This window comes from Mugil cephalus, chromosome 9, assembly GCF_022458985.1.
Source record: "Mugil cephalus isolate CIBA_MC_2020 chromosome 9, CIBA_Mcephalus_1.1, whole genome shotgun sequence".
Classification (NCBI taxonomy): domain Eukaryota; kingdom Metazoa; phylum Chordata; class Actinopteri; order Mugiliformes; family Mugilidae; genus Mugil; species Mugil cephalus.
In genome coordinates, this window is record NC_061778.1 from 3,899,161 (window position 1) to 3,918,115 (window position 18,955).

At 41.9% G+C, this 18,955-nt stretch overlaps 3 protein-coding genes across 4 annotated transcripts in view; 1 reads left to right on the forward strand and 2 right to left on the reverse strand.

Moving 5' to 3' along the window:
• Window positions 1-16: 16 nt before the first annotated feature.
• On the reverse strand, window positions 17-4,380 carry LOC125013475 (cytochrome P450 2F3-like). Its single transcript, XM_047594187.1, has 9 exons — window positions 4,195-4,380; window positions 3,927-4,089; window positions 3,652-3,801; window positions 2,598-2,758; window positions 2,289-2,465; window positions 2,060-2,201; window positions 656-843; window positions 427-568; window positions 17-314 (listed from the first exon to the last, which is right to left on the reverse strand). Exons 1-9 carry the CDS (start codon window positions 4,363-4,365, stop codon window positions 133-135), a joined length of 1,476 nt encoding a protein of 491 aa, XP_047450143.1. The 5' UTR covers window positions 4,366-4,380; the 3' UTR covers window positions 17-132.
• A 2,071-nt stretch (window positions 4,381-6,451) lies between these two features.
• On the reverse strand, window positions 6,452-13,655 carry si:ch1073-83n3.2. The gene is made up of 5 exons (XM_047594203.1): window positions 12,602-13,655; window positions 9,215-9,473; window positions 8,968-9,001; window positions 8,688-8,877; window positions 6,452-7,389 (listed from the first exon to the last, which is right to left on the reverse strand). Exons 1-5 carry the CDS (start codon window positions 12,654-12,656, stop codon window positions 7,034-7,036), a joined length of 894 nt encoding a protein of 297 aa, XP_047450159.1. The 5' UTR covers window positions 12,657-13,655; the 3' UTR covers window positions 6,452-7,033.
• Window positions 10,329-18,955, forward strand: part of LOC125013473 (tyrosine-protein kinase receptor UFO) — a 33,207-nt gene continuing 24,580 nt past the window's right edge. Inside the window, exons 1-2 of one of the 2 annotated variants that reach the window (XM_047594185.1) lie at window positions 10,329-10,522; window positions 10,935-11,102. Coding sequence is in view for 1 of the 2 variants with exons in the window: in XM_047594184.1 (XP_047450140.1) it covers window positions 17,072-17,210 (139 nt within the window). In the remaining variant the exon portion in view is untranslated. Of the gene's footprint in view, window positions 10,523-10,934; window positions 11,103-16,618; window positions 17,211-18,955 lie in introns of those variants that run through there. The other variant, XM_047594184.1, reaches the window with a different exon arrangement.

Genomic DNA, 18,955 nt, shown 5'->3' on the forward strand with positions numbered 1-18,955 from the left:
CTTGTGTACAACAAACATCGTCTGTACGATGGGTCTAAGAACATAACAATAATGCCATGTATGTTGTAGAGAGATCCTTGTTCATTCACAGTGTTTCAGTGATGTCAGACCGCCTCAGTGATGCCTCTATTTTCAGCGTGGTGTGGCAATGATGTCGTATCTACGGGGCAAACTGGCAAAGCTGCTGTACTGTGCAGTGAGGTCGATGCCGTCGGGGCCTTCAGTGTAGGAAAAGGTGAAACGCTGCAGCAGTGACACTAAGAAAATAAAAAGCTCCATACGAGCCAGAGACTCGCCAACACAGGCTCTCTTCCCTGAGAAAAAGACACAAACAAAGCCCTGGATTAAAATATATTGACAAAGAAGACACTCAGGAACACTCAGGATCACTGGTCACTTATCAAGCGTGTGAAGTCTCTGTTTTACCTGCAGAGAACGGAAGGAATGCGGGATTTTTCTTAAAGTTGCCATTTTGGTCCAGGAAGTGCTTTGGATTGAAGGACCAGGGAGTCTCCCATTGCTTTTCTTCTTTCAGCACAGAGTGCAACAAGGGAATAATTACAGTGTCCTATTGAGAGAAGATTGTTCATGTCATCATGGTTTAATTCCTTAAACTTTAAGTTAATCTCTGCAGTGCTGCATGCATCGAGAATACCTTGGGGATTGTGTAGCCCCTGAATGAGACGTCGTGCAGTGCGTAGTGAGGCACGCTGAAGGGGACGATGTCCAGAAAACGCTGCACCTCGTGGATGACGGCATCTGTAAAGGGGAGGGACTTTCTGTCCTCCATGTTTGGACAACGTTCTTGTCCAATGACGGTGTCAATCTCCTGCTGCATTTTCTCTGGAAAAAGACGTTAAGCAAGAAGCATTACCACCCTGACCTGTTGTTGTGAATGATGTGAATACAGGTGCAACAAAAACATTTAATTAATGCCACAATTGTATTTGGATCTATTAGAAGGTCTTTCCTTCCTGCTGCTGTTCGGCTCCACAACAAATACTCATAATATGTGCAATATTATTAATCCTCAAGGTTCAAATGCTCTCATCATTTCACTACTCACTCTGTACTGTGAGCAGTCCTGTGCAATATACATCCGTTTACAATTCAATACTTTTTGCTGCAATTCATTACTTACTTACCGTACAATACTGTGCAATATTCGGCAGTAGCTATCTGTTTTGCAATTCATCACTGTCAGTTTGTCATGCAATGCTTTGTTTTACTATCCAATTACTTTCTGCTGCAATTCACTACTTTTATGCCAATTAGGGCTGCACGATTCTGGAAAAAAATGTGAATCGCGATTTTTTTTGCTTAGAATTGAGATCATGATTCTTTGGCACGATGTTTTTTTTTTACCAAATATATATTGCACTGATGAACTTTAACAAAACAAACAACAAAACATTCAAATGGTCATTCAAGTTGCCTTGCGGTGCTGCAAGTAGGGCAGAACACACTTGGCAATGCACCTCAGATTGTTTGTCATAGTCTGGCTTAAATCGAAAACACCGCCCAATGCGAACCTGTTTTGGGCGCATGTTCGGTTCGGGTCTGTGGGTGACTCTCGCCATTACCACCTTGGGGTTTCTTCGCCATCCATTTAATTCTCTTTACCACTGACTTCTCTCTGCTTCTCTCCCTCACCGTTTCCAAACACTCAACTGACGGAATCATGTGTTGTAAAGGCGCTTTACCATAGGTCGAGGGAGGAGTCAGCGGCAGTGCTGCCTTTAGGGGCGCTTGAAAAAAATCCGGGAAGAAATAGGAGCATTTGTTTGTGATGCCGCTCGTGAAATAAAATGCTTTCAGAATCGTTGAGTTTCGAAACGAGATCACGTGTACGTGTGAATCGAGATCTCGATTTTTTTTTTTAACGATTTATCGTGCAGCCCGAATGCCAATACTTGTATATTGTTTATTCTATTCTACTTTTTAAATCTCAATATTTATCCTTTTACACAGTCCACTCTTTATCTTGTTACTTTTATGCACTACGTATGCTGTTGCAAACTGAAATGTCCCCTCTATTCTATTAAAATAAGTGACCCACCCTGTATGCTGGGGTATTTGATCAGCACGCTGAGAGCGTATCTGATGGTGGAGCTGGTGGATTCTGTTCCTGCCAAGAACAGATTCAACACTGTAGAGACCAAGTTTTCGTAGTGGAACTCAGTTGTGGGAATGTCCTCTTCCTGGATGACAAAGTGGTGTTAGTGATATGAGATGTGCACCAGAGCCCGAACATTCACAATATTCACTTACACTCAGAGAACAAGTACCTGTTTCATTCGGATGAGGAAGCAGTCAATGTAGTCTCTTGGAGAGCTGGGGTCCAGTGTCTCTCTGTGCTCCTGGATCTTCTTCTTGATAAAATCTCTCACCTCCTCCATATGGGCAAAAGCAGTGTGTTGTCGGCCAGGAAGATGCTCCATGAGCCAGGGAAAGATGTTGTACATCTGTGGGAGGAGAGCACACAGTGTATTGCAGATGTGTTTGTGAAGTGGTACTAATGTACAGCTCTCTTATCATGTCTTGAAAACATTATATATTAAACCATCTCATTCCTCCTTGCATACATCCGTACATACCTGACCTATTGGGCTGCTACCGAATTTTAAAGTCTCAGAGATGATGTTGAGAAGCCGCAGAAATTGTTTGTCCTCGTAATTGAAGCGTTCGCCAAACACCAGGCAGCAGATCACATTGGACACGGTGCGGCTCAACAAGAACGTTGGGTCAAATGACGTACCTGGAGGAAAAACAGTTAAAGGAATATTAGACTCATCTGTCAAAAACACAAGAGAAAAACAACATGTTATCATTATTTTTATTTTAGAGGGTTCAGATAATGTATGGAGATGGATGGATGGATGGATGGATGGATGGATGGATGGATGGATGGATGGATGGATGGATGGATGCAAAACAAATGTTACGTTTGACTCAAGTCTGCACAGACATCAAAGATGAGGTGTCATAGCAAATTTAAAATGTTCACATCAACTCAAAGTGTTACAAGTCTTCGAAGCGAGCGCTGGAACAAAGTGACCTTAGTGTCTACTTGGTCATCTACTAAACCATCTGGTATGTGGGTCACTCTGTGCACAGTTTAATCAGTTTAATCATTAACTTATATTGATTACATAAAGGTTTTCTAAAATTCTGATTGATAAGTTGACCCCACGAGACAATTTGATACGCATGCTAAAATAATATGACGCTTAAAACACTTTAAGCATTGAAGCTGTGACTGAAGCGTCAGTGTTTTGCAGGACATTATGTTTACATTGCACAGACTACCACCAGAAAGAGATAAGGATTTAAGACTGTAAACAAGGTTGATATGTACGAAGCCAATCCACCAGAAATGATCTTGTTGTTCTTATTAGCTGTTCACTAATTATTTGATGTATGTTTTATGCGTGTGCAGTATTTCTTTTAGTATATAGTTTGTGCAGAATTGTGTTGCATGCTCAGATTTCAGGTTCAAAGTTGTATTGGCGTCTTTTTCGTTCACATTTCAGTTACTGTTCAGGAACACTGATTGAAAGTTGGTCTTAGACTAAAGCTGTGAGCTGCACAAAGTAAACTTCACTTGACAGATTGTGCAGTAATCCTCTTTTACAGCGGCTGAAGACACACCTTTGGATTCGTGCACGCGCGCTGTCAAGTGTTTGCTCTCTTCTTGGATCCACTCCTCCATCCCCTTGCGTCCCATCCCAAAGTCTCTCAGGGTTGTCAGCGTGAAGCGTCTCAGCTGGCGCCAGCGGTCGCCATTACTGATCCCTAAACCTGACAAAAATAAATGTGCACTTGTTGATATGGAGTCATGCAACGTATAAAGACGTGCAGGCAAGAAGGTTCTGAGATTTGAGAAGCGTTGACATAGATGAGTGGTTTGAAGTGTCCTGTCATACCATAGCCTTTGGTAGCTTTCATCAGAAATGGAAGTGGCCCTCTGCCTGTGAAGTCGTCAGCCTGATCCACTAAAGCTTCTTTCACTGCGTCATATCCAACCAGAACAACTGTCCTCTGCCAGCCCAGATACACGGTCACCACAGGACCATAGGCTTTACTGAACTGTTTTGAAAAACAGCATATATTACGTGCATGAAAAACTAAATGTTCAGTTCTTGTCAGTTTACAGCTAAACAATCTGCAGAACACGCTGGTTCCGACACTCACCTTGACTAAGTCTTTAAAAGGGGTATTTTTATCTATCTGAGGCAGGTTTCCTATTAAAGGGAGTGCAGGGGGTCCTGGAGGCAGTTTATACTTCCCACTGGTTTTTACCTTAACCAGCCACAGCAGAGCAAAGATTAACCCCACCAAGATAAGAGTCGCAGACAAATCCATAGTGCTGCACTTAACTCTCACTACACCGTTCCTTCTTTTATACTATCTGTCTCTCTCTGTGATTGGCTCTTGCATGTAAACAGCAGTGTCTGTATTGTGACTGGGCTTTGGGAGGAGCATTGCAGTAGGACACAGGTAAACCAGGTGACTTTTTTTATGTAACTCTACTCCTTCACCTGATTATTGCTTTCCAATGGTTAGAACTGATAGTACATTTGACTTGAATCACTGCGTCTGGGGTTTGGGTGAAAATGGCAGAATGTGCATTGTCGATCATTAATCTTAAAATGATTGTTTTATTCCGCAGTAGGGAGGTGTCAGTCAGTCTTTACTGAGAAAGGCTCCTTTTTATTTACATTTCGTTGTGCATGTTGAAGTGTGCATCAATCAGTCAGTAAATAAAAAGCATATATGGCATATATCCAGGTATTTATTTATGGAATATATTTACATATTTATTTTATTAATTATTTATGGCATGTATGTGTAGGTATTTATTTATGTATTTATTCATTTTATTTATTTATTTTTTAATTGTGGCAGAATTGATCCTCCATATATCACACCTGAGTTCAATTTCTCTAACCACATCCAGGCCTGATTGCTGCTACACCTGTTCCCAGTCAAGAAATCCCTTAAATAGGACCTGGCTGACAGAGAGACGTAGACCAGAAGATCCTTAAAAGCTAGACACCATGTCGAGATCCAAGGAAATTCAGGAGCAAATGAGAAAGAAAGTAATTGAGATCTATCACTCTGCAAAAGGTTATAAGGTCATTTCTAAATCTTTGGGACATTATCCAAATGGTGAAAACTTGGACAAAAGTTGAACTTTTTGGAAGGTGTGTCCCTTTACATCTGACGTGAGAGAACTTGGGTTCTGCAACAGGACAATGATCCAAAACACACAAGTCCACCTCTGAATGACTGAAGAAAAACTACATGAAGACTTTGGAGTGGCCCAGTCGAAGTCCCGGCCTGGATCTTATTGAGATGCTGTGGCATGAAATTAAAAAGGAGCTTCACGCTGGAAAACCCTCCAATGTGGCTGAATTACAACAATTCTGCAAAAGATTCTGAGTGGAACAAAATTCCTCCACAGCTGTAAAAGACAAGTTATCGTAAATGCTTGATTGCAGTTGTTGCTGCTGAAGGGTCCAACCAGTTGTCAGGTTTAGGGGGCGATCACGTTTTCTCACAGGACCATGTAGGTTTGGACTTAATTTTCCTTTAATAATAAAAACCTTCATTTAAAAACTGTATTTTATGTTTATTTATAAGATAATACTTTTCAAAGTTACGTTGTTGTCTAGTTTTTGCAGGTTTCCAATGTGTTTATAACTTGTTTGCTTCCTCTAAGTAATGCATGTTGTCATCTACCTTTCACCTGTACTTTTTTCAGGGGTGGTGCACCAGGGAACTTGTTTGTTTGGTCTGTTTGGCAGTCACCAGGATTTTAGGTATTGGATAACTTTGTATTGGATAACTTTGTACTTTATTGAGCTGAAGTGGAGCTGGTGATAAAAACAAATTAGGAGACATTAACGTATTCCAGCCATTTACCGTATTCTACATCGTGTCAGTGCTTTTTGTTCATAGTGTCTTATTAAATATGTGTCAGTTTTATCCTTTTTATATTTTATGTGACAAGAAAAAAAAATCCTCCTTTTGCACCACTACAAGCGGCAGTATACTGTATGTACATATAAATAAATCCAAAACACACATTTCAACTGGTATGACGAGCTTGCAAAACGTCTTATGGATTTTTTTTTTTGGTTTGTTTGTTTGTTAGCTGGTGCAGAATGCTGATCTCAGCATGTGCGATGCAGTCTTTTGAATGAACCGTGTGCACACTCGCAAACAAACGTCGATATTCGGCCCATGAACCGTGTGCACACTCGCAAAACAAAAGTCAATATTTGGCCCATGAACCGTGAAACCAAAAAGGGTATTTTTGCGGCAAAATCTCGGATAAGCTTGTTGTGTCATGGAGGATCTGCGTATACCGTCTCCTTACGCTGGCCCACGTCCACACCACGTCGGTCAACATGCAGCAGATGGAGCTGAACAAAAAGGAGCACAGTCACGGTGACAGCAGGGTTTATTTAGAAGCAAAAGACGGGTAATAAGGGGATTTCTGCAAAGCGGGGCAAAAGAAGTGGAGAGAATGTGGTCCACACGATTCCCACGTTACATTCTGGAGATACAGTATGTAGATGAGGAGAAATGTGTTTTGTTTAAAAGTAGAAAATGAGGCAAATAGTGGAAAACACAATAATAATTTAACACTGACAAAAACAATGGGGTTTCTGCAGCTTTGCTGCTTGGATCCCCAATTAATTCTGAGACAAAAAAAAAAAAAAATCCTTATGAATGTCCATGGAATGATGCTGCTGTAACCGAATCAACATCAAGCCGTCATGTTGCATGGAAAGAGTGATACAACACAGACAGACGGTGTTCAGAGGAGTCAAGATCATGAATCATTTACCTGAGGAGCATGGGCGTAAAGCCAGGAAGAACAGCTTCATTAATTTATAAATTCTTAAACCCATCAAGTGATCACAATGCCCTTATATTATAAAGGAATACCAGCGCAGGGGGATCTGTTGGGCAGGGGCAGGAAAAAGTGTATTTCACACAGTTTATTTCTCTTTCCTCACAACTAAAATGCAAATCCCCCACAGTCAAACGCATCAAAGTCGGAGTCTCCTTCAAAGTCGAAGCTGTTGAAGTGCGGGGAGTCGACGTCCTGGCTGCAGGCGTGGAAGGAGCCGCCGGCAGAGAGCTCGGAGAAGCCTCCGGCGCCGTGACCCAGCTCGGGGGCCCTGGTGGCCAGGGGGGAGGAGGGCCCGCAGGAGCTGAGGTAGCCCAGGGCGGAGGAGGCCGCCGCCCCTCCCATCAGCAAGCACACCGCCCTCACCGCCCGGGCATCGCTGCTGTTGCCGTGGCGAAGGCAGTCCGACACACGGTGGGGCGGTGCCGCCGAGACGCTACGCAGAGAACGCCGTGATCCACTGGCTGCAGGAGAAGAAGAAGACAAGGAGGGCAAGAAGTTATCACGTTTAATGTCTTATCTAGTTACAGTTTTCTCCATTGAAACAGAAGTTACATTCTCAAAACCACAGGATTAAACTCCTCATTCTTTTCATCAAATTACAAATGTCTTAGTGCATCTTTGCAAATGACTAAGTGCAGGTAGCCTGCAGCCCACAGCACAGTTTCCGAATGAGAAGATCTTTAGTCTAGTGAAAACACGTTCATTGTATAAGTCATCACATGCACAATAGTCTGTTCGACTGTGAGAATTAGTTTAAGAAGACAACACCATGAATACCACGTACGAAGCTGTTGAAACGTTTGATAAACTGATTAATTTGATGGACGCTGGGTGTGAAGATATTACAGGAGATCAGTGTAGGGGGGCGGTGTTTATATCACAGTTAATTTCCTCTTTACTCTGATGTATGGACGTTACTTTATGTGTGTGAATGAAAATGGTTCCATTTCCTTGGCACTATGAGCGCAATGTCAAACTGTGGAGGCTGCTCTCACATCCTATTTTTGTTTGTATTCCTTTAGCGAGACAAAAAATAAACTAGTACAGTAACCGTTGTCAGTGGAGGACTGGGATAAGACTGAAGGGGTGGACATGAGGGATATTTCCCTCATGGGGACACTGACTATATTTATATGAGGAAGGAATTTAGTTTTGAAGCATGAGTGAACAATTTTGGAAGAGATTTGAGCTTTTGCAAGTGAGCTGTGGCGTTGTGTTGAACTATAAGTCTGCTCTCTTTGCCAAGTGATCTTAGAGTTTTGAGAATGTAATTTCTGTTCCAAGCCAACAGAGTAAAAAACTGTAATACGCGACTGTGATTTAAGAGACAGATTCTGTCCCCTGATACTCAAACTAATAAGCCATATCATTAAAAAAATCATTAGGTGGAAACGCGCTGATGCATTTTATTTACAGGTGACACATTTTACTGTAAACCCTTCGACTTCCACACAAGGAAATACGATTAATCGCGATTAAATATCATTCATTTTTAATCTATATTAACAGCGTGCACTGACGTATAAATACTGAAGCTGTGTGATGTATATTTTTGAGCTAAAGCGCTACAGCTCAAAAAATATAAAAGCCACAGCTTAGATGTTTGTATATATAATGTGTAATGCAAATTGAATGCGGGTACGAAATGAGAAATTAAGCATTTTATTGTCTACGACTACAAAAAAATGATCAACTGTGTGGTTAATAATCATTTGTGAGTTATTTCTGCCCCATAATTACAGATGACCTGACAGCAGACCTTGGTCTAGGCCTCTCTCTCGGAAGGAACCCCCTCGCTCGGTGACTCGGAGCAGAGGCGGGGTCCCCTCGCCGACCCTGGGGGACCCGGGGTCTTTATCGCTGGATGAGTCGGGGAGGGGGTCTCTGTCCGTGATGCAGGGGGTGAGGAGGCTGCGTTGTCTCTGAAGGGTCACGGGCGACATGACACCCTAGAAAAAAACAGACAAATGCAAAGTCATGTTGCGGTAAGAGGTAAAAGAACTCCCCCCTTTTGAACGTTGACACAACTGTTGCCTCACCTCTCTCACTTTCCTGATCAGCTTCAGCCAAAGACTGTGAAAGGTAAAAGAGACACGTTATAACCCCTGAACCACAGCCAGGCTCCTGCTCTTTTATTACAACACAGGGGTTCCTGTCCAATTTGAACTGATAAAAAAAAAAACGGATGCTAAGTAGGACAAGGGGACATGTGCCCCAGCATGTCAATATGTCTCCAGATAACAGGTGACAGTGAGTGGGACAGAGGACATAGACACAGGGACCCACTTGCAGTCGTCCGGGTTGTCTGAGAGCAGCAGCAGGAACTTGTTCTGTGGCAGGATGAGAGCGAAGCAGCAGTCCCTTCTGCCCCCTGGAGGCAGCTTGGGCAGATCGAGTATTTCTCTTCCCTCTACGATGGACTCGCAGTTGGTCTGTAGCGCCACCACCTGGTCCGGAGGAGACTCTGCATCCCGGCACACCAGCAGGCTTCCCTCCATGGTCAGCACAAGGTATTTCTCCTTCCACTGCTTAAACATGAACCCTCCTGCAGAAAACACTTAGACTTTTACTGCCAGTTAAACATGGAGAAAAGCTGCTGATTGTTTCTGATTGACACCAGATAGTTGTTTACATATATTTATATATCTTTAGATAGTTATATATTAGATATTTCTTTAAATAATCCTTAAATAAATTATGTTTATATAAAAAGTATGTGCATATATGTACATAAAAAGTATAGTTGTATGCTTGAATATGTATATATATATATATATATAGTATATATATAGTAAGGAGTAATGTAATGATGCATTACATAAAAACATTATAAATTAATAATTTATGGAGAAGGAGTAAATAAGTTGTACTTCTTTCCATCTATTTTTAGGACATGTAAGTAAAATTATTTTTGCTGCTTTTTTAAAATTATTTTTTTTATTTGTAAGATTGTATCAACTTTTTTGTAATATCATTTCTGTTTATTTGCTCGTATATACATTCGAATAAATCATTAACTAAAAACGACGGGCACAAGAAATGCACAAGTTTTCCATCACACTGAATATAAACCACTTAATCACACATTCTTTTCTTTTGTTATTTAAAACCAACTGTGTCCTGTGCTGATTCCAGCCACGCAGGTAACTTTTTAGTGACGCGTTACTCTGATCTGACCACGTTTTTTTTTTTTATTTTCCAGTAACCAGTAATCTAACGCGTTACTATTTCCAAACCTGTAATCAGATTAAAGTTACTTATCAAAGTCAATGTGCCTTAATATTTTCCCATTTTCGTGAGTAAAAAGGAAAAATATTTTTGCGGGAGTGACGTCACACATGCGACAAGTCACGTTTTTAGCATGAGAACAACTCGCGTGCAGAGACACAAACGTAAACAACAATGGAGGAGAGGAGAGGAGGGAGATTGGCGTTTTCTAGGTGGAAATACCGCCGCTGTTTTGAGTTTGTGTCGGCTAAAGAAAACAAGCTTCAAAAACACAAGATGGAGTTTAAAGAAAGAGTCGCACCTAACGCAGGAAGCCCCCCCCCACCACCACCCAAACAACAAAACCTGGACTTTGGTGCAAAACCAGTAAGTAGGGGAAGAGTTGCAGAAGTTGGTCGGGCAGTGTGTTGTGGAGGAAATGCTGCCTCTTTAATTAAAAAAAAACAAACAAACAAACATGTGTTTTTGTTAACTGGTAAAACTGTTAAAATGCACTTCCATTGTCATGTAATCGGATTACGTTTTAAAAGGTAACCATGGCAACACTGGTTAATTCCAGTTTTTCAGGTGGACCTTTTAAATTATAATAAATAAAATATATAAATATATAAAAACAGTAATTCTGTATTATCTCCAAGTTATTGATGAACATTATGATGTAAAGAATTATACCAACATAAAGTACAATGGAAAACTTTAAATGTTTTTTTTTTTTTATGAGTCTGTCCATGTTAATTATTTTTCCCATTTTATATTTCTGCTTTCTTCTTGTGTCTAGGGGAGAGACATATGTGATGTGAAGTCACGTTTTCGGCATGAGGACAACTCACGCTTAATACCACGCAGCAACAGCGACACACAAACGTAAACAACAACGGAGGGAGGGAGAGAGATGAGCGTCTACGAGCTGGAAACACCACCACTGGAGGAGTGGTTAGAGTCACAGGTTCGTCATCCCGAAAAATAAATACACAAATAAATAAAAACTCAAATTAAAAGTCTCTAAATTAAGAATTTGGAGCAAAAAAACTGGTAAACTGGGGAGAGCTGAAGAAGCTGGTTGGCAGCATTCTGTTTTTGGTGGTGAGGTGGGGGGGCAGCTGCTGAATGTAACTTATAAAGTAACTTGTAATCTAACTTAGTTACTTTTAAAATCAAGTAATCGGTAACTAAGTTACTGTTTAAGGCAGTAATCACTAATTGGAGTGTTTTTTCAAGGTAATTGTGGCAACACTGCTCGTGACAGACAGTAAAGTTTATCTTATCTTATCTTATCTTATCTTATAACATGTCATGTAGTTGAGTGTAAAATAAATGAATGATCATAAATTAATGGAGTGAAACAAAAGCCACACAAAAATCAAACCCTTAAACCAAGTGCGTTTTCTTTATACGTGAAACAATAATAATTTGTGAGTAATTGCCGGCACATAACTACATATGACCTGACAGCAAACCTCGGTTTTGGACTCTCTCTCTGAAAAGAAACCCCCATTTGTCATTATTTAAAATTTTCTACAAAGGCCACTTCTGAACCGTGTACACCAAGACGACAAGGCAAATAAACTGCGAAGGCCTGCAGCCTGGAATATGAACCAAATGGACGTCTTTATATATACATTTATATTATGGTGTGACTGCTAAATGTCAACAATAATCTCCCTGTAATTTAAAACCGGTCGTTCGGGGTGAAGCGAGCGATTCCAGTCAAGTGTCGAACTGTCTGCCAGGACAGGACGCACACACTCACGGTGTGAGATTGTCCATTGTGTAATAATAATAAACGGAGAGCACATGCTGATGGACAGTGAGGGCCTGCTTTATTTGTCCGTGCAGAGGATTAGAGATGAACAGGTGGATTTTGCCAAAGAGGGAGAGACAGAGAGAGGTGTAAGAATATGATTCTATAAACGTTTCTTTTTTAGATTTTAGTGTAATACTGTAATCACGAGGATCCACCGTGACGCCAGCATCAGATAAAACGAAGGGAGATGTAAACCAGATGTAACATGAAGCACAAAGACATGAAACTCCGGCTCAGACCTGAATCATAACTTGGCTTTGACAACTAACATCTCGTCATTCTGGCAAAAAAACAAAACAAAAAAAAAACACACACATCTGGGACAGATTATATGATACAGTGTGTTTCTCGGAGTGATATCACTCGTCTCAGAGTTGGAGCGCTGATCTGAGACGGTGCTCCTCTTCGCTCTCTGCTAAATCGACAGCGTCATGAGCTGCGCTGCAGATAAATCTCAAAGAATAAATAAGCGCACGGTCATCATTTGATACATCCTCAACCACAACCTGCAGCCAAACGTAGGAAGAGCATTAAAACAGAGTGCGGATCAATAACCTCCATTAACAGCAAAAACATATTCAACCCTGACCCTGGTCTCTAATGTAAAAGGAGGAAGGAGGAGGGAATGAGTGCAGGCCTACCATATTTCCTGAGGAAGCCTCGATGAACCCCCGCCGTGTTCATGTCTGTGGTCATCACCGCAGCGGAAAGTGAAATGAGAGGCAGAACGTTTGATGCAGAAAAATAGGATAAGAGGGGGAGAGAGGGAGGGAGAGAGAGAACAACATAATCCCCCACTATTTAGGCCTTCCCTCCTTAAACCCATGCTGCTGTGAGTGGAATTGGAAGCCATCCCCGCTTATGTACACGTAAATATCATATGCACATAAGAGGCCCAAATAATCTTAGCAGCGATGGATAAATCCAACGAGAAACATCCCATCCCATCTCATTAGTTTCCTCCGTTGGCCGTCAGCAGACGTCACGCTGGACGTTTCCATACTGCACAAGTTTAAGCCTCCATTTTCTGTCCCACACTCAACATATGGGAGATTTACTGTAGCTTATCATTAAACTGTCGTCGGACCCTGTAACTTGGTGTGGCTCTGCGCCCTTGGACGGCCTCCCAGCCAGGGCTTGGATCGCCCTCCCGCTCTGGCAGATTAAAACAGAGGGATTATCTTTCCCCGCACAGCTGGAGGCCTGTTGTCAGGCTCGTGTGGATAGCCCCAACCAAGACTTTAATCTGTCCAGACCCGGGATGTGTGGCCCGAGAGAAGCAGCAACCTCCAAGATATTAACTGCTTTTCCATGTCATAAATCCCAGCGGGATTAAATGTTACTCATTCTATTGTTTGGCATTTTCTTGTCACTGTTTTAGAATAAGATTATGTAAGAGCAGAGACTTTTCAGGCCTCAGTCAAACGGGTCCCACGTTCAGATATGATGGCTGCATATTAAGCATGGCTGTAGGACTGGGTGAACTGGGTGCAACTGAGAGTTGGGTGAAGATGTAAAAGTCCAAAAATTGAACCAACAGAACCAAAAACAGGTGCTGTGTGTTGTTTTTTTTGTTTGTTTGTTTTTTTGAGGGTGACCAGACACCCCTGATTTCTTGGGACAGTCCCTGTTTTGGATGACCTGTCCCCCGGCTACACCTGCCCCCGAATATGTCCGCATTTTTAGCTTTTTATGAATAAGGGAAAAAAATGTTGCACGCAGACTACAGTTATTACGGTAACTGGTTGCGTTGCTATTGACGTTACAGACAGTTTAAATATGTTTAAATATGAATAAATCTATAAAACCGTAAATGTCCCTGTTTCTTTATTTCATCTTGATAACATTTAATTTTTTTTTTTTTATTATTGACCAGATTTCCACATCAGCAGGTAGTGCTAACATGGGACCATGCAAACCTGTTTTACCACTTATTCTACAATATTTACTCATCATTATATTAAAATAGTCCATCCTTAGTCAATCTACTGCATTAATTCCTCTCAACCAGTAGAAAATGCTGTGAACATGTGATTATGCATGAAAAAAAAATACCGTAATATACTGTGATACTGTCAGAATTTAGAAAAATACCGCAATATACATTTTTGTTATTTATACCGCCCAGCTCAACATGGCTGACTGATATAAATAAAATAAGAAATTACACCTCTAACAAAACAAAGCAGAGTAGAGGTCACGTTTGCGGAGAGGAACCCACTGAACCCACCCAGACTCATTCATTCACTCGGCTTAAATGTGAGACTTCTGGAAGGAACAGTTTTCTGATTTCAATCTTCCAGCTGCACTCAACAAACATTTCAAGCAAAAAAAAAAAAAAAAAGAAAAGAAAGAAAGAAAGAAAGACTACATGTGAAAAGAGCCCGGTCTGTTTGAAGCGTATTCTTGTTTTTTGAACTCCGTTCTGGGATTTCATTCCCAGTTATGACCTGCTCCGTTTGCAGTTCACGACGATCACAAATGGTTCCAACGAGGAGCTGTGAAAAGCCAAGCGATGATGGAAAAAGCAGATCATGGTCCAAATACTCACTGAGGCTTTGTGTTTATTGTGAAAGCAAAATAAAGGTGTGTATATACTGTATGTATATATATTTATTTCTTTCTGATATTATATAGATATAAAAATATCTTGCACGCAAAGTTTGTGCAACAAAACCTTCTTCTGGAAGTATGTGGATAAAAAAACCTGTGCTATTCTGGTTGCACACAAAAAGAATCTGTGCACACAGTATGTAAATTAATATCTTGAGTGCACTTTGTGATGTTTCCATTCTTTAACTGACACATAATATCTTCTGACTTTGTTTTCCACTTGCAGTGAAAGAGCTTTGTCACCAACAGGGGGCAGCAGAGCCTTCAACTTCAGGCAGACATGGTGCGATGGTTCTTTTCAAGGCATCAACAGGTTGAGGGAAGCAGTTTTTTTTAATTTATTTTTTTTTCCTACAAATTTTCTTTGGCTGTGCAATTATATGACGATGAAGGAGAACAAGGGGATGTTAGCTTATCATTAGCACCCCGGGTGTAGCTGGGAGAGCAGCGGGAACTTGTTTCCCATGTTTCGCAGCCAACAGGTCGTCTCTTTCCAAACGAACAGGTTGTTTTGTTTAGCAGACATTTGAGACTAGCGGGGATGCTAGCGCCGCGCTCTTCCTTTGTGACTGAACAGAGTAGCTGCCGTCTGTGGATTTTGCACAGGTGTTTTATAAGTGGGAAAAATACATTTTTTTTTTTTTTTAAATCGTGGTGGATTTTGGTGACACAGAGTCCTGAGGCCCATCCCCCTCAGAACCCAAACATTCACTCCTTCCAGGCCGATGCAGCCCCAAAAACTTTGTGTTTTGGAGTAGAACACCCCTCTTTCTTGTACAGGACCCCCTCTGTGACCCTCTTCCCTCCCTCTCACTGCTTCTATCTGGGAGCAGAGAGAAGCACCATTGCTCAAGCTCCTTTTTTGAAAAGGGAGCATATACAATGGGGTCTTTCTCAGTCCCTCTCTGTCTCCATTAAAGACCCTGGGAACACAACACTGTCCACAGAGCCACTCTTAAAGGGCCAGTGGGACCAGAGTCCTCGCAACCTGAGTTCCAGCACCTCCCATCGTTTTCATGGGAAAAAAAAAAAACGAGGAATATACTCAGCAAATCAATTATTCATGAATGGTATGTGAACTCTGCAGGGTTTTCTCCCAGGCAACGAGCACCAGCATCACCTCCGTCCTAACACACACACACACACATATATATGTGTATACACACACACCTCAGACATCACAGTCTGCAGCAGCAAAACAAACCAGATTGTAATCAGGGACATTTATTTAGACTAAAGCTGATTCAGGGTGTTTAGACTGAAACCGCATGTCCAGATGCATTCCCAGACAGTTTGGTGACATAACCCTGTTTATGTGGATTATTTCTGAAAAAACATTTTTCGTCTCTTCTGTTTTCTCATCTTCAGCTGCTTATAATAAAACTTTAATACATCCGATTATATTAAAAAAAAAGGGGTCGAAATATTTGATTTAAAACAGTTTGCAGCAGGTTAATAAAATTCCAGTGTTTCAGATCTTAACAGGTTAATCTCAAGAGGATTTTACATTTATATTTATATAACCTCTACAAATTATTTAATCACTTCATTATTATTTAGCCATAGCATAGGCTAGAAAGCAGAAAAAATCCATTTAAATAGGACTAAAAAAAAGATTATGCTGCAATAAAAACAAGCAGTACACGTGCAAATAAATTATGGAGCCCAACCTGACACCAGAATGAGAATCTGTTTGGGGAGAGGTTAAACAAATAGAGGCGTTTTTAATTCACTGCGCCTCGTTTATTAGCGCTGATTTACTTTCTGTCCGGATAAAAACGTGATCGATTAACACCAAAAGCCCAAAGCCCAGGTCTGTGACAACTGTTTCAAGCGGGAAAACCCTTTGATTTACGGCAGCTATTTACAACTTCTGGGGATCCGTGCGTAATTAAAAAGCGAATGGGGGATTGTGTTGAGACAATCAGCATGCCGCAGGGTTTCTCACATCCTTTTGAGAAAAGGAGGGAGACTGCGGAGAAGGAGGAGGAGGCGGAGGAGGAGGAGGTGGAGGAGGGTGGAAAGAACTTGAGTTGAGGAATTTGAATCCTGGTTGAAGGGGGTGAGAGGGGAAAGAGAGCCAGGGGAATGTCTGAGGGAGTCTGAGGGAACCGGTGGTCAGGAGAAAGAGACTTTGGACGGCAGACTAGCAGGAAAGACTGGTTTAAGAATAATCTCTCGGTTCATAGTTGCAGTTTCAACTTTGGACAACTTCATCAGCGGAATTAAAGTTTCGCGTTTTGCTGTGAACGCTACAACTCCAGCAGGAATCAACCAAAACAACGACCGCGTAAGAGGAAACACCAAGACGCTTCTTTTTTTTTTTTTCCTTCTACTTCTTCACAGTTTGTGTCCTTGAAAGAAACCAAAAAAGCAGAACTGAAACGAGCTGCTTTGGTCTCATCTGAGGATAATTTTCAGCATCTGCTCATCAGTCAGAAGTTTTACTACAACGCGCAAACTTCGAGCTGCGGAGATGCGCCGGTGATGTTTCCGAGATGACCGCTTTCCACAAGAAACTCGTTCTCAGAGGTGATCTGCTACCAAGACGAACCATGAGCGGCTCTGGCTGTTCGCTTCTCATCCTCGTCGGCGTTTTTTCGTGTTTGAATCCAGCATCCGCCGGAGCACTGACAGGTAAGGTTTAACCGAGACCGATCAGTTAAAGCAGCAGCTTCGTATCCAGCCTTAGTGTCGTTTCTTAACCTCAGTGCGTAATGAGCAATTAGCCCAGTCAGCTTTCTGCTCCTAACTCGTTAAATCAATTTGCTTTGGGGTGACGAGTTTAACCACAGCTGGAGAGAGCCTTCAACATCTGGCCGACATGAAGAAAGTCTTTATACTGCTAATAAAAAAAAAATCCATTAAAACAAGGTGATCAAAGAAAACAAGCAAATAGTTACTGCTTCATTGAGCCCAGTTCTGAAAATCAAAGTCACTTTATTGTGCTGGTGCTGTGGTGAAAGGAGTTGTTTAACTGATTGTTTAACAAGACAGCTGAAAGGTCATGTTGTTGTTTTTTTTGTAGATTAAATGTAACATGAATCTAAATCTTTACTCTTGCTGGGAACTCATCCAAAGACGCCAGGTACATCCAGACCAGGATTCCCACCGGTCATGACTTTTCCAGCTGTGGAATGTGAAAGATGTACAACTGCTGCTGCGGGCAAGGACGAGGCTTAAGAGTGTCTCCCATCCTGTGGTGGGGGGAAGTAGAAAATACTTTGAATTTCACTCCTTGGGCATATGTGCAAAAGAGAAAGCTTGTTTCTGTATTGATTATTATCTGCACTAGTGCACCACAACCCTGTTTGTCGTCTTTCAGAATCTGTTTTGATGGGGTTGGGGTGGGGGGGCTCTGTGCATGTCAGCTCATGTGTTTTGACCATCATGGTCACACGGTCTCTCTGGGAGCTGCACCCTCAGTGGATGCATGACCTGGAGACGTAGCTGGATGTGATTTAGTGATGCGTTCAGAGGAGAATATTTCCTGATGTCTCAGTTCCTATTTGGATTTGGTGATGGCTGCGGCCCAGGAGTGAGGGGATGTGAAGGATGAGGAGCGGATTATGTGAGCGAATGCTCTGGTTTGTGAGTCAGAGCCCGTCTGACTCAGAGACTCGAGCTCCCAGATGATGGATGGGGTACGGGGGGGGTGTGGGGGTGTTCAAGAGCGGAGGAGAAAGAGTTCGGAGGGGAGGTGGCAAAATGTGTAGCGATGAATCCGAAGAATGGCATGAAAAGGAGGAAAAGGGTAAAAGGCGCGGCGGCAGCGGCGGTGAATGGAGATACCAAAAGCCAGGAGGATAAAGGAGGGAGTGAGAGGAGGACAAATGGTTAGACTGTGTCGGGTATTTTTGGTATGTGCACGTCCACTGACATTTAACATCTGAGCACTTTCATCAGGAGGGAGTGGGAGTAGTGGTTCGGCTGGAAGGAGGGAGATGATGAAAAAAAAAGTGGGGGGACCTCAAGGGAATCCAGGAAACAAAAGGGAGGAGATGGAGTAGCTAAGTACAAATGAATCAGTGGAGACAGGCCACACACACACGTACACCACGGTCTGCTCGCTCTGCCTTCTAATAAAAGGTTTACAAGCTTATTATTATGTGAATGTAGCAAAAAGGAAAAAAAAGATACAGAGAAAGAAAGTAGGGCTGTTTTTATTCAGAGTGGCTCCGAGGAGGAGGAGGAAAAAGAAAAAGCTAAGCCAGGGTCACTTGAAAGAGCTCAGCCAAGCTTAAAAATAAAGGGAGGGATGACTTTTTACACCGAGAGAGCAGAGACACAGAGAGGAGGCCCCTTCATTTATTCACTCACACTCCCACAGCAAAGCTTTCAGGAGAACGTGAGGTGTTTTACATGCACATCAAGATCTCGAT